This window comes from Hoplias malabaricus, chromosome X2, assembly GCF_029633855.1.
Source record: "Hoplias malabaricus isolate fHopMal1 chromosome X2, fHopMal1.hap1, whole genome shotgun sequence".
In the NCBI taxonomy this organism is placed as follows: Eukaryota; Metazoa; Chordata; class Actinopteri; order Characiformes; family Erythrinidae; genus Hoplias; species Hoplias malabaricus.
In genome coordinates, this window is record NC_089819.1 from 1,785,866 (window position 1) to 1,802,136 (window position 16,271).

The 16,271-nt window shown below is 38.1% G+C and overlaps 1 protein-coding gene across 4 annotated transcripts in view; it reads right to left on the minus strand.

Annotated features, from left to right (window-relative positions):
• The window catches only part of LOC136676832 (interleukin-1 receptor accessory protein-like 1-B), a 479,565-nt gene that overhangs the window by 232,947 nt on the left and 230,347 nt on the right, over positions 1–16,271 (minus strand). For all 4 annotated transcript variants that reach the window (XM_066654081.1, XM_066654079.1, XM_066654080.1 and 1 more), the window contains exons 4-5: positions 12,534–12,720; positions 11,091–11,244 (exon numbers count right to left, since the gene is read on the minus strand). In XM_066654081.1, the coding sequence (XP_066510178.1) occupies positions 11,091–11,244; positions 12,534–12,720 (341 nt within the window). The remainder of the gene's footprint in view (positions 1–11,090; positions 11,245–12,533; positions 12,721–16,271) is intronic.

The following is a 16,271-nucleotide window of genomic DNA, read 5'->3' on the forward strand; positions in this document are numbered from 1 at the left end:
TTAAAAGAGCAATTATGGTCCACCATCCTTCATATGGTAATCAGTCAACCTCGGCAATAGGCCTGGAATGACCTCGGTAACGTAGGGAGAAAAGGCAGAACAAGGGAAAGTGCGATCAGAGGAGCCCCCTGGGGCAGGAAATCATCTAGTACATATTTAAAATATGCTAAAAGTTTCAATGAAACATGTCAATATAAGGACAGCTGCCCTTTTCTTATCTTGCACTTCAGACCATGTGAACCCACTTAACATATGCAATCATTTGAAATGCCCTGAAGATATCCACATATGGATGGATATGTTATAAATGTATATTTAAGCATCTTAATTAATTTTGTGGGGTGGTAAAAAATGACTTCTCAAATCACAAACTGGAGATCCATGAGCAGCTTTGTAACATAGAAAAGGTTCTCCAGGTCTGATTTCCCCCAGGCTAGGATTAACATAATAGCTATGAGTGGATCAATATTCCTCACTCAATTTCCCAATCTTAGCCCACACTTAACAGATTATGGCAGTACAGATCAACAAGCTATCTCACTTAAGAGAAATAAGCAGGGATTAGAAGTGATTTCTAAATTTGGCTCTTACACATGCATGAATCTCAATGGTTAAAAAAGAAATAAATAAGTAGAGAGAGAGAGAATGAAAAACCAGCATTAAAGAAAAAAAAAAGCCAAAATCTTTATTTCATGTTAGAATTATAAAATTTATATGGGGTGTAACATTATGTAGAACGCACCTCTTCCTTTGTTTTCGACATTGCTTACAGCCTGACAGATATTTAACTGGTTCTATGGATTTATTTCCATCAACATTGAAAATCTCTTTAAATGTTATATAAGAAAACCACATAAAATTAAAGGCGATGTTTGTGATTTTAGTCCAACACACTGTTCATAAAATTTTTAAAAATAGATCAGTAAATGCAAAATAAGTTAAGGGTCTCTGTTTCGAGGCCCGGGTGGGAAACAGCATCTGGAGGTGTTTGGATGGTGGTGAGACTTCCGAATGTTTAAAAGCATGAAAGGGTTCAGGGTGTTGCTCTATTCCTGCTCATAGGTGGGTACTGTTGACTTATTTTTGCTGTTTCAGGTGTATTTCTTAACTTAGGGTGGAACTGACTCTTGACCGCTAAACTTCCGTGAAAGAAAATGTACTAAATACAATGCAATGCACTAAAGGATTAAGCAAAATTATCAATTTTGCTATAAAACCTTAAAGCCAAATCAGGCAAATTACACTTTTTTTCCTGCAATAAATATAAAAAAAATGCTGTAAATCTACAATCTAATATTTACAGCAATAATGGTAAAATCACATAATCTTTTCTACAATCATTGTCCATTTTATCATTTTCACTTACTATGCAGATACTCTTTGTAGTCCATCTGTAGCTCTGCATTCTTTGTAAGGCTCCTTTTACCCTGTTCTTCAATTCTCAGGACCCCACAGAGCAGGTATGATGTGTCGGATGGATCATTCTCAGGGCTGTAGTTACACTGAAGTGGTGGTGGTGTGTTAGTATGTGCTGGGCTGGTATGTGTGGATCAGACACAGCAGTGCTGCAGGATACATGCTCATATAGCTTCTGAAATGAAGGGTACAAATAAATAGTCTGTCCACTTTTAATGTTCTAGCTTATACTAGCTTCCTCCTACCATCATTTAAATGTTACACAGTGAAGTTTCTGCAGTGCTAAACCTAGATTAGCAAAATCAGAAGCCCCATTCTCCCTATTACAGTTCAATGGAACATTACAATTGTTTTGTAGGTGTAATGTTAAGGCTCAGATACTACCTAGTGTTGCTTTAACTGATTCATTTTGTTTCATGCTTGCACATGAGACTTACACCTTACAGACAAACAATTATATCCGCTGGGGATACAGAGAGGCAAGAATTAGTATCAGGTACGCCTCCGTTTTTACCTAGCAGTACCACAACCAACTCAAGATCACTGCAGTCAGCTGGGAGTCGTAATCGTAAGGCGGTTAAGCTCTTTTCCCTTAGGGCAGCTATAACAACATTCCAACGAGAAGGCTTTCAATTATGCACCTTTTATCACTTAGATTTTTAATCCGGGAGATTAAACCAATAGCCTTGCTCAATAACATAATCATAAACCGCCTCAAATTCATTTAGGGCATAATGTATGTTTTTAATAGTCCACAATGGAGGGAAAGAATATTAAATTTAGGAGGTCTTAAAGACAACCAAATTGAAACTGACCTCTCCTAGCTCGGAAATGTAGAGTTGGAGATGTCAAAGGAATAAAAGCACTTATGCACTGCCTGGGAAAGTGGCTCTGTGAAATACTGATGTATTACAGGATTTACTTAGCAATATAGTGTAACACAGCACATGTCATATAATTTATTCCACTATATAAACAGTATTTGTACAAAGGCAAAAATAAGGGTTAAAAATAAATTTAAAGTTAGACTAATTTAAGCATTATCTTTAATGTTTAATCAAGTACTACATCATTATCGTTATTCTTTCCCATATTTCAGTATAGTGCAACCCCCCCCACACACACACACAAACACACACACACACACACACACACATACATACATACATCGATGGATTGCATTGACAATCCAACACAAAACAAAATGGGCAGCACTTTGAACACATTTTGTAAGTGGTCAGAATCTTGTAAATAACTCATGACAGAATAAAGTTACGATAAAAACAAGCACACCATTGTTTTTTTTGTGAAATTCTGAAAAAGTTTGATGTGTCACATGACCCTCTTCCCATTGAAAAAACAAAAGTTGGATCCAAAATGTCCGACTTCAAATGGTCGCCATGGTCACAACATCATCTTGAAAATATTCCCCCTCCCATATACTAATGTGCCACAAACAGGAAATTAATATCACAAACCATTCCCATTTTATTAATATCCATATAAATGGCCCACCCTGTATATATATATATATATATATATATATATATAAATATATATAAAATGGGCTCTCTCTATTTACGAACACAAAGACTCCTAACACTTACTGCACCAATCCTTCAACCCATCCTCTGGGAAGAGCAGAAAACCTCCAGGGATTGAAAGTCCAGCAGCGGGTATCACTACCTCTTACAATCGCAAGATCCTTATACACTTAAACGTACAGCAGAGAAAATATTAAAGCATGTTTCTGTTAGAGCAAAACCCAACCTGTGACACAAATTCAATAATCCGGATCGTTAGTTCTCATTAGACTGTCGTTTGACTGCAGTGCATCTCTTGTGAAATGCTTTGTTGCAACATGGCCCTATAGGAATTAGAGAAGCCAATCATTCACTTTAGAGACACATATTAATAGCTGTAGTAATCAGACTGCTTTGTAAACATAGCCACAGAATGAGTGAGTGTAATCAGTAACCGCAGACATGGCCCTGGGCCTCATGTGCTCCCTGTTTCCAATTTCAAACTGGGAAACAATGATAAAACACACTGCTACTGGATGATGCTCCAGCCTAATCCACGGACGGGCAGTTCCAGTTCTGGAGGGCTTCTGCCAGGCACAGTGTAGGGGTTTCACACCTGATTCCACTCATGGGCTAATTACTAAGCTCTTGATAAGATGAATCAGGTGTGTAAGAGCAGGATAAACATTCAACCGTGTGCCCTGTTGTGGCACTCCAGGACAAGGACTACTCAGCTCTATTCCAGCCAATGGTTCTGGATTGCATCAGCCTTGCAGAGCTCATGAAGTATCAGAAGATAACACCCAGATTTCAACACTCGCTCCGTCCAAAATGGCTCCCCCTTTCACTATTACCTCTATTTTCCACCAAAAAGTGCACTATTACAGGGAACTTGAGGGGAATTAATTATTTTAGACACTACCTCTGATCTTAGAGGGAGGGATAGTTAGTGGTCTTGAATACATAGCTATCATCAATCATTCAAATCTAAGAGCATCCAGACACCAATACTGTAATACTGTGTACTTAGCTAGCATCGCTCAAGCTTTCAATCTCAGCACCCTTTAAAAATATTCTAAATTTGAATTCAACTCAAATAAAAAAAAAAAAAGAAATTGCATCCATTAGACAGCCAAAACACACACACACACACACACACACACACACACATACATACATACATAGATACACAAATATTCTTCATTCTTAGAGGTTTCTGACTGAGGGGCATGGCCACATTTCCAACAGGTCCAAACAGGACAAAGGCCACATCCAGTCAGCCACTGTTCATTCATCTTAGAGATCAGCTTTGATTTTGTAAAGCACGTGAAGTGTGTCACCCCCGATCGACAGAGTGAAAGTAAACCCCCTGCCACCCTATGAAGCTGAAAATTATTCAGGCCCAGCTGCAATTTTATTTCTGGCCTCGTCACGATTTTGACATTGAAACTGCATTTTCAAGATAAAGTTTTGTAACGTTCGCTTTTATTTTTATGTCAGCAACGTCACAATATTTTTACAGCACCCTTGATAAAGCTGGGTGGCACACAGGTGTGAAAGGCGGTATTACCTGTATATGTTTGGCAGGTTAATGAAAAAAATATTAACATATAGCTGTTTTGCATATAACATAATGTAGCATATACATTTGTTCTGACATGAAGTGATATAGCCGGCTTACACCATTTCAATGTTATGGAGGCATAAAGCATTGGAAACCGCCGTCACCAACAGAAGTTATAAGCAATTTGTTCTAACCCAAAACTAGAATAAAGAATAAAAGTAAAACTTTTATTGGACACAATCAGAATTTTATGCTGTGTTCCATTTACCTCGTAAGTCAGATGTGAGAGCTGGGAATAACGTCACCTCCGAGTTCACCACGTTCCATGTTCCCGGTTAGTGCTGTTAGCAATAACAGTTGATATTAGCATATTAAGTGATATTTTATGCATCCAAACCTCATGAAAATACGCCCACATTTTGCATTTAGACAGTGCTGAGCATTCGACTGATTTATTGAGATACAAATATATAGAAGCGCTAATAAAATCTATGTTACGACTGCTTTTACATACTTTTAATATGAAGGGGAGCCATCTTGGATTCTGAGGAAATCTGAACTGTGTTCCAGCTTAAATATCCTACTCGGAAATGGGCACCAAGTTCAAATGGAATGTAGCAGAATGGGTAGTGATATTGTGGGGACACAAGTGTGTATTGTGAATATCTAAATATACTCAACTTTTTTGATTTGAAGTTTGAGTTCAGTACGCAAATGTCAAGTATGCACCCTAATTCTAAAACACTTCTATTGCCATCAAATTATCTGCATGCCCATATATGTCCAACTCTGGAAAAGTCAAGTCAGGGCATGCACTGCCTTCACCTGTTTTCCATAGATGCATAAAAAGCTGATGCCCTCCAGGACAACGCTTATCTTTTCTAGATAAGTATATGCTGACATTTCCAGTGCAACTTTTGTAATGAAATCCAGGCAGATCCCAATCTATCGTCAGTGACAGCTCATGCTGATAGAATCCCACACTGTGATTGTCAATTGTTTCTCATCTTGTGGCTGCCACTAAAGCCATTTAAATAACCTACATGCAATCAGGTCCTGTCTTAGTAATTGGCGGGTTCATTTAAGAACACATCAAGAAAGATAATGCTCTGGCTCTCACTTTGATTCACCGATGATTGGAATATGCAAAAAAAAGGGATGTTTATGTTTAGTATAATAATTGTAATTGCTCATCTCTCGACCTAAAATGGGAGAAAAATAGAGACGGAGAACGAATAATGAAACCAGGGAGGAGGAGACTGGGGCTGATGTGATGAACGTCATGATTGATTGCTGAAATTGGCCTTTAACGAAATCCGTTCAGCCTTAGCCTGCAGCATAATCACTGACGATCTCACGCTGGTAAATTGCAAATAGTTTGCCTGACCTGTAACCTATATCTATGCAGCAAGTCAATGCATTAACAAAATGAAAATTGAGTTGAGCGAAGATTTTAATATTCTCTATGATGGATAATCTTTAACACCATCCCACCTTTTCCATCGCACATTCGATAAAGCCTGCTAATTAATCACTGGGATATTTACAAGATAGGAATGGACATTCCTTTTTAAAAACCTGTTAGCCCACTGTGGATAAATATGATCAGAAAGAGTGAATTTGGTGGGGGAAGGAGTGTGGGAAACTGAGAGAGGGAGGAGTACTTGGCTTTGAATGCGCTTCACATCTATAATCTCTCATGAACTATTCATATTTCTCATTTGGATACATGGATATATTACTCCTAAGGCTTAACGAAAGCCTGGTGATTTCACTGGTGGGGGGTTGAGTATTCTTGTGCTTCAGCTACTTTTTAGCATGGTGTATTTCTGTAGTGTAACCACCTCCACTCTACGCAATATACTTACTAATTTAAATATTGAGCTCAAATGGAAACACTGTTAAAATGCTGCAATAGCCGTTTAATGAGTAAGTAATCTCTGTTATGTTCACAGAGAGACCAGAAGCTGCCATTAAAACTCTTTCATGTGTGCAGTGTGTGGGTCGCTATAGTAGAGGTGGACTCTATGGAGTGGGAAGAGCGAGTCTTTTCCCTTGGGTCCACTTCCACTGAATCTTCCACCAAGTCTCTCTCTCTCTCTCTCTCTCTCTCTCTCTCTCTCTCTCTGTCTCTCTCTCTCTCTCTCTCTCTCTCTCTCTCTTATTTTTTAAAAATATATTTTTATTTTGACTTGGGCATCATTAGACGCATTAGGCATGTGCCCCAGTAAAATGTTGCCGTGCCCCACTAAAATTATGGTGGTAAAAAGTCATTTATACACAGTATTGCTAAACAGAACTACAGAAACTACATTTCCCATAATGTCCCAGTGTTTTTCCAACAGCTAGAACAGCCAATGCTTTCAGTCAGAGTCTTTTTTAAATATATATATATATATATAATGTGCAAATATTTTCTAAAAGAAGGTCAGACACAAAACTGAATGTTCATTTTAAAGACTTTCATTAATAAATCATTCAATTCTAGACAACGTCTTAATGTCATATTAAATTAAGGACTGCAGAAGCTGTTTACAAAATGCCTTCATATTTTCAGCAAACCCCATGTATATCAGTGGAAGAAATGTGGATACTTATTTGACCAATGGTGCAAAACTGAGATTTATTCTATGTTTTTATTTGTTCAAGAAAGTGTGCAAAAAAACAAATGCATACAATTAACAGAAATTTCTTGAGTGTTAATTTGTTTTCCAAATGTAGTTTAAGGCAGAGCAACACCAACTTCAATGTTTAATAACTTAATATACTTAGTGTTTAACGAGCTAGTTATTAGACACACACATATGCCCCTAAGACTGATTCACAAGCAGAAGGGTGTACCACAGTACAACACGTAGTACAACAGTTGAAACACTGCATGTTGTTTATTGCGAATTCTAAACATCTCTAAAGGCTGAGTTAGACAAATGTCAATGGCGAGCCAACCTAAGAAATGGCTCAATAACAATGAGCTAAGACAACAATGGGAGACGGCCTAAGGGGAACCTTTACTTTCATTGTCAGCAGCATTAAGACGACTGGCTATTGATTAAACATACCCACGCCCGCTTGAGACATTAGCCAAACGCACCTGCACAAACTCGAACACCTAAACGGGTGATGCATCACGTCTGGGCCTCATCAGTGGCAGATAATCACTAACTGAGTGTCACCTGTGCTTTCTGACATGACGCCCTTAAAGTTCAAACGTAAATATTTCAATGGTGTGGGTTAAGTTGAACTGCTGATGTAGCTTAGAGCTTGTTCCACTGCTTAGTTAATTACAGCCACTAGAAATCAGTGCTGCAGGGGCGTATTGACCATAACATCCTCGCTAGAGTGCTTCCATCCAGCTCAAGTAGAAGAAAAATGAGGGTTAGAGCTTTCCCTAGTGATTCTTTTGAATAATATTTAATGTGAAAACTCCAGGGGAGTGATTTATTTTATGACTGCTTTCTGAATATAGATACACATATTAGATCCAAGTAAATTGAGGCACATGAAGCTTGGTAAAAGGAACGCTCTACTCAGCTTTTCACACACACACACACACACATACACACACACAAGGTCACTGAGATCACTGATGCCTGTAGCTTGACAAATACAGCAAATCACAATCTTCTTAGCTTTGCATATAATAAACAGCAATAAATATGTACTTCTCAACTAGCTCATACTCATAGTTTAGTTTCTTTATCATTGACAGCTGGACAGTAGTGTAACAGTAGTGCTGGCATACAGTCAACTACCTGGTACATTTCAGGGACACAAAAAAAGGTTGTGGTAACAGCTACAGATGGTCTCATGTAATGCATGTGTTAATGTCTAGGTTAATTATGTTGTAAAATTGATTGCTGATCTCTATTATAGGGGAGGAATGCCATATTTGTCCCGGTGACACCATCACCACTGGCCTGGTATTCTATCAAATGGCAGTGACCATTTGCCCTTGGACAGTTCAATTTCCTCCACTGAGGAATCCTTATGCTCTCTGCATATAACATTTAGATCATTACTTTCTGAGATCTATGGAGGCAAATTTTCTACTACAATATCATATGGAGTTAGAGCACATGGAGTTCTAACATATGGATTATAATTGGTTATATAAATAAATAAATAAATAAATAAATAAATAAACCTAAACATCTGTTATGTTCTAGACATCTGCATTTTTAAGTGAGGTCCATTACAGCAAGAAAATATTATACTGGATAAGAAAGGATAATGGTAGGGCACCATATAGTGTTCCTTAACCATATAAGAGCATCTGCTGTTGCAGTACTAAAGTACAAATATGGGCACATTACAAATGTTTGTCTAGGTTTGGGTGATAATTTTAAATTTAGACAAATGATTTTGTCTCCAGAATTATTGCGATAAACAATATTGTGTTAAAAGGTATTTTTCATACTTCCTCACGTCACAGGGTCTTTCATCTCTTTCAGTCAAGTGAGCATTTTATTGAAGTCTATGTAAGTGATGTGCACACCAGAAAGGGTAAGTGTGGTGTGTGCCACATGCAACAAGCTTCAATATTAATCTGCATAGCCTTTCACACCAAGCCTGAAGTGCAAAAATTAGCATTGGGTCTATTTTGACACGTGGCATTCTAGCACTGTCTATGCAGATACCTTACAGAATTCAATACTCCTGTGGAATGTGCGGTCTAGGTCAATACACATTCTTTGTTTTCCAAAACAGGAGGATTAATTTATCTCCCGTGCCCAAAGGCAGGAGAATTGGTTTCATATAAATGCCATCTGTTTAACTATATTTTACACTGCTTATGTTTTGGAGACTTTGTCTGGATCTTTTTTTTTTCTTTCTGCTGGTGGCTCCTTTAGGCCAGGGGTGCCCAAAAGTTTGGCTTGAGGTCTATTTTTAATTCCAGTTTATTCTTAATGACTTCCAAGGTTCAATTAAAGTTTGTTCCATCCAACAGAACTTGACTGCTCTATTATTGTGAAGCTCTGTATCACGAAACAACCCTTAGATTTTTTTTTTTAGAAATGATTTCTATGTGAATAAACAGAGTATAAATTAAAGACATATACAAATATTAAAAAAGAACGGATTCTAAAAGTCACTGATTATATATTGGCCAGGCATGTGAATGTTCCTTTCCCTCTAAGTGCAAATTTGCCAGATCTGTTGCAATCATGAGGTCTCTAAAAAGGAGGGGATGAGCAGAAGCAAAGTCAGTTTATTTCCATATTATTTCCTTGATTCACATTTAAGCAGCTTTTATACCGACAAGACCAACATAACTGAAAAAAATTATAATAAGACTTTAAAATAAGACTACACTAATAAAAACCTGTCTATTAATTGTTATGAAATAGGTGTTTAAATATTTAAAAGTCATTAATAACCCTTTATAACACATAGACAGATAGGGCAGCAGTCAAATTGTTTGCCAAATAGAGAACCCAAATCCATATACACTCTTAATCCTCAGATATTAACAGATACTGACCTTACTTTGTCTTCCCATCAGTTGAAATTAAGCTTTATTCAGCTTTATCACATATTTATTGATATGTTTCATGTGTAATCAGTTAACTACCAGCAGTGTCTTTTTATACATTAATTATAATTTGGTGTGTTCCTTAACATATGAAATGACTACATTTTACAAATGACTATCAATGGTTTAAATGTGTTTAAAACCTAATTAAAAACTATGTAATAAACAGGGGTTTAAGAAATGTATAACTCTTTATTTATTGTACAGAAAATGTCATGTTTTTGTTTGTGTTTTTTTTTTTAACACTATATCAATTTCCACAAATATCATTTTCTCATGAATGAGTGACACGAACACATTACACGTGTATTACACATTTTTCTTTGCTCAGTCTCTTTATATTAAACTAAAAATGCATTGACCAGGCCGTTTCCATTTCCTAAACACCTCAAGTTAAAACAAACTGCATTCATGGACTGGTGTAAAAGTCACACAGAGCTGCCACACATCAGATCTGGATTAGATTTCAGTACGACATATGAAAGTAGCCCAAATCCCATGTGAAAGTCAGATTTGGTGCCATTTTTGCTATTCACACAGCCACACAAACAACGCATCTGTGTCACGTATGAAGAAACAGAGGGATTTGGGTGTTTTCCCTCTGGAGGAGGATGGAGTTTAGATCTTTCATCGTTGTTAAATATAAGAACATATAACGTTAAAGAGAAGCCAAATAGTTTATTTAACATTCAAAATGTTAAACATGTATGACTTATTACAAATTCTGACTCAACCCTGCTCTAAAACATGTCTTTCCCATTGCAGACCCACTGTCATAATTAGCCTCATTTGGGAACAGCCTATCTGGGACAGATTTTCTGTTTTAACATTTTAAATTTATTGTAAAAAAATCAAACACAGTGTGGCTTCGTTGCACATTCTTCAGTCCAAGACAGCACTACTCAGACCGACAAGTTCCAAAAAGCAAATCACTACTTTACTCTCTGTTTCAGTAGTAAATGTGGGCCATCGGCTACGACTCAAAATCGGGAACCACAGGCCTTGTACAAATTGACTCCCCTGGATGTGTAAAAGACTTTAGATGATGCCTTACCTGTGACTGACAGTTCAGTGGTTCTACGGACGAGAAAGTTTCCAAACTTTAATTCACAAGTGTAATTTCCAATGTCATCTTCTTTCACTTCTTTAATGGAAAGGGTATCTCTCCTCCTGACGATGCTTTGCCGCCATTGCTTGGGTTTACACTCCTATTGGATGATAGAAAGAGGGGGCTGGGATACAATAGTGTTCATGATAACCCAGCATTCACATTTCATTGTGCTGACATGTTAATAAATTGACTTGAATTGGAAGGCCTTTCAGCGATGTCAACAGAACAGCTGCATTAAAATTTCATACTTGACAGTGTTTTGACAACAGCTATAATTTCAGCTCTGAATGGTGGCCCTGGCAAGGGATGCCTAATGTGTGTGTGTCAATCAGCGTATTTAGTACTTATTAATTCCCAGCTTGTTGAAGAGATGAGTTCATTATTGTGGCAGTGAGCTCTGAGGGAATCCTCAAACGCTCAAAGGTTATTTGGTTCTGTGTCCATCTCTCCATTATTCCCTCTTCCTCTTTTCACTGTTGCACTCTGTCTCCTCATTTGAACTTGTCCTTAGCTAGCTGCGCAGTAGGGCAGACTCCACCTGCATTCAGAGGACCTGGATTCAATCAAACCTGTTATAGAGCCGCAGAAAATAACCAGAGGGCTTCCCAGTCCACAGTCATTATCCCTTTTTTAATTTGATTCACGGAGAAACCAAAGAGGAGCGGCAGCCATCTAATCCGACACTCATCTACTTTTGATGAATTGACCAATGTGCCTTCTCCTCCAGTGTGCACTTAGCCGTGGGCAGAAAGAGTCAGCGGAGGCTCTGGATAAACTGCCATAACTTTTCCATTTCTGGCTGTGTGTGTGTGTTTAGGTTTGCAAAATATAAGGGCATCTTCATTGCACTGGGCAGAAATCATCCAAATATAATATCATGTGTTTTCACAGTCACAACCTGCTACTACAATACAAGACATTGGCAACAGGTTGTTTGTTAATATCAAAGATGCAATTTGTTTTAAAAATGAAAATATGCAGAGGATTTCAGTTCTAACCTTATGCTCAGACTGAGCTCATATAATAACACACTCCATCTGCATACTCCATCGCAATCTAAGGGCTAATTGTATTTAACTATAAACCTGTGGATTGATACGGACAAAGCAATTATCCCTAACAAAGTTTGCAAAACACAGGCTTGGTTAGGGTAAGTTGGTCTAGCTGAGGTCTAGCTTCTCCTTGCTTTGCAAGACTCCCCTTGTGCTTGACTGACAACCGTATAAATGTTGTGTAACTTCTATATTCCTCAGTCACACGGAGGAGTTTGAAACGGAAAAAACAGTGCATAAATAAACTCAAGTTGTAGAATACTTTCTTGAATTTCAATTTTTAGACAATACACAGGTTCATGAAGATACGGAACACTGTAAATATCTGTCTTACCTTGTACCATACAATCTCTGGGTCCTTGCCAGGCTGGATATAGTCTTCTATGTCATGACAGAGGATGTCCTTCCCTTTGCTCAACTCAGCCTTCTCCAGGTACTTCATTTTGGAGTTATAGCAGAGGTCTGTGTCATTCTCTGACACCGTCAGCGACATGGAGACTTTCATGCAGTATGTGGAATTTCTGAAAAAAGCAAAAAGTAATTAAACATGTAATTAATGACTTGCTATGATGATTCTGCTTTCTGTTTTTCAAAATCACAAAGAAAAGGACACATACTATGGATCCATTCGCTTCTGTCCTAGCTGCTGAAAAACTAAAAGCCAGCCATTATTTCTCTTTTTATTACCTTTTATATTGTTACCAGCATTTGTTACTTTGCTCTGTATCAGATAGACCCAAAACCTCAGAAATAGCCAGAGTGGAGAGGAGGTACAGAGTCCAGTTTGATTCGAATGCTACTTTAACAAAAACAAAAAAAACTCTCCAAAAGCATAGGACTTGAGGATTATGAAGATAATTTTGGTGGGCAATGGGAAGAGCACAAACAAACTGTAAGTGCACAATTTAATGGTTCATGCTCATTCTGAAATAAAAGGTCTCGACTGTAGCCTGGTTGGTTAACTACACTCTGCAGTATGCACTAACAAGGCCACATGGTGTAACAGAAGCCCCACTCTTCATGGCAGCCTTATTATGCTGCGATACCAGCCTAGACAGCGGCTGTGTATTTTCACTTCGCTGACAATACATATAATTTATGCATTCTTGAACTAACTTTGGAGGGGAAAAAAGTGCTCTCTACACTATGTTAATATTAGTTTAATGCTTCTGTACTGTTTCAACAGAGCAAAAGTTTATCAGAAAGCAGTTGTGCTTTGGGTCAGCAATAACTCTTCCTTAATTATAGTGTCACTGGAGCTTCTCTGTGTTTAATTTCACAATTTACCTCATATAAATAACAAGTAAGTCTGTTAAATATACAAATAAGTTCAGAAGTCCACCTGTTTTCCAAACCAATTTTCAACTGCTTAGTGAGCTGGATTAATGAGGACATATTCTACTTTTCCACAAGTGAACACAAAGGTCTTGATGAAACTTCTGTAACATTTTTGGTTACAGATAAAAACAAGGACCAAACAACACAGCACTGTTCTCCCCTGTGTAATCAGCCCTGTTCAGTAAAGGACAGGTTTCAGTAACTGTCCCTTTAAATGAGAACGAGCCACAATTCAGTTCCGTGTTACAGCCTCGAGGTGAGTAGCAAATAGTAGTAACTATTTTCCTCTGTTCTCGCTTTCCTCATTTTTAAACTGTACACTTATTTCACAGTTTGTGAGGAAAAAAAATGATTATGGATTAGAAAATAAATATTTTGAAACAAGTTTAAACCCTATAGTGAATTTTTCACCACTACAATACAACCTTGGATAATGCTACACTTACAAAACACCAACATGAAAATAACACCATTCCCTCTGCCTGGCAATGCATGCTGCCTGGAGATTTTTCAAATGCCTACACAAATGCATTGTGTTTGTCTAACCATTAGGGCATGAACAGCAATGATGGAGGGGAGATGAACCTGGCCCGTCTTACTTTATCTGTTAAGAAAACTGAAAAGACGGTTTGGATTGGAGGATAAAATGGAGGGATAAAAAAGGTGAATGAAAAGAAGGAGGGGGGAGAGAGAAGCTAATGCTCAGAGGCAGGAATGATAGTCAACAGCACCGAAGATTGATTGAGGCCTTTGTTTTCGCATATTATGCAGATACAGTGCAAGCTAGCAGAAAATTACTTGCCAGAATTGATGTTCTGTAACTGTTCACTCATGACAAAAGTTTGAAAGGAAGGGGGAAAAGGATTAGAAACAGCTGAACAGCTAGGTTTAAACAGGAGAGAACAGAATCGGCATTAGGTCTAAGTTCTGGAGCCAGGCATGTGGCGCTGCTAACCCTGGAGTGTAATTTCACTTCATGTCGCCTCTTATAAACTCAATTCTGGTTCAGAGCTTGTAAAACCTGTCAATAACAAGACGCAGCCCATCATACAAGGGAAAGCCGTCAGGGAAAGCCAGCAGCAAGCATGTTTCAAGCCACTGAGCAGCCAGAAAATTCAATCATCACATCCCCTTCCCTAACCACGTGCTAGCTATCCTTGCTAAGCTCTGGACTTCTTGACTGGTTGTGATTAGAGAGCTAGTGTGGACACGGACTACAGCTCGGTTCAGTCAACTGATCTTTGAGCAAAAAGCCACCACCGACCTTCAAGATCAATGGACAGGTATCGACTGGGTGAAACAGTGTTTCGAGGGAATGAGAGAATACAGCAGTCGATGATCAATGCATTTGATCAGACCATATGCCTCTGTCTATGCTAATACTGCTAACAAGCCTGCCACATGCGGTAAGAACTCAATAGCCCATTGCTAACCCTGCAGCAAACAGAGTTCCAGATAAGGTCTAGAGGTCTGCAAGCCTGATCGGTGAGGGATAATGAGCAAAGTTAGCATTTAATCTCTAGGAAGGAAAAGCTGATTATGTTCAGGCTGTTGCAGGCAGACCTGGCAACTCAGGAGAGCAAGAGAACATGGACTGGTCAACACAGCACAGTGACGCAGTGTGGGCCTATGTGGAGAGGTTTTTTTTCTTTTTTTGTTTTGTTTTATGAAGAGCAGATGCAAATGCAACATGATGTGGAGATTATAAGAGACATGGCACAGCAGATGGACACCTGTGCAAATGAGATCCCTTGAGTCCCCTGCTGCTGCTAAATATTCTGGGCAGCACCGCTCAAGCTGCCCATGGGGAACCAAGGAGTGTGTCCGAAGAGGGATGAGTGATCGATGGACCAGGGCAACTCTTTGTCCTACAACGTCTCTCCAAACCTGCTTCCACTCCCACCTCATGCTTCTGCCTTCTGCCTCTCTGATCTATTTCTGTTTTCCTTTCTCTTTTTTCTTTCTTTCTTTCTTTCTTTCTTTCTTTCTTTCTTTCTTTCTTTCTTCCATCCTACTAAGCTGGGCATATAATGATAGTCGTACACAATTATTGTTGTCAGTCGTCAAATACGACTTTTATTTATGGGCATATTAATTTAGAATAGTAACATAGTGTAGCAGGTAGTAATGCTGCATTATACACTTTACGCTAGGCTTTGTTTCCCTTCCCGAGTTAAGGGTGCCATGCTAAACCAATAAATGTCCTTGAGCAAGACTCCTAACACTGCATTGTTTACCTCTGTAATGAGATTGTTACGATGATAATTGTAAAATACATCAACATGGAAGTTTTCTGCACTTTTGGAACACAATATACTTCGTGTAGCATAAAATAAATAGATTTAGATCATTTATAAACAACCTGTAAACAATAAAACCATCACTTACATTCCACAACCCACCACCCTCCTTTTATTTATTTATTTTTATTGTATTTTTTTTTTTTACTGCTATTTTGTTGGTGCATTTCATCTGTTCAAACCTGAGGCAAATTAAACATCAAGCTACACATAATGTATTGGGAAGAAAAAGCCTTCAAGTATTAAGATGATATATTTTATGCTTCTTTTTATCTTTATTTTTCCCCAGGCTGGTAATAAAAGTGCTCAGGAAGATAAGTGAAATAAAAGAATTGGTTGTACACCTGACATTGCTTGGATTCTGGGGACAGGCGGGAATGAAATAATAATAATAAAGTAATGGAAAATTGGTATTACTTGTGTGTATCTATGTG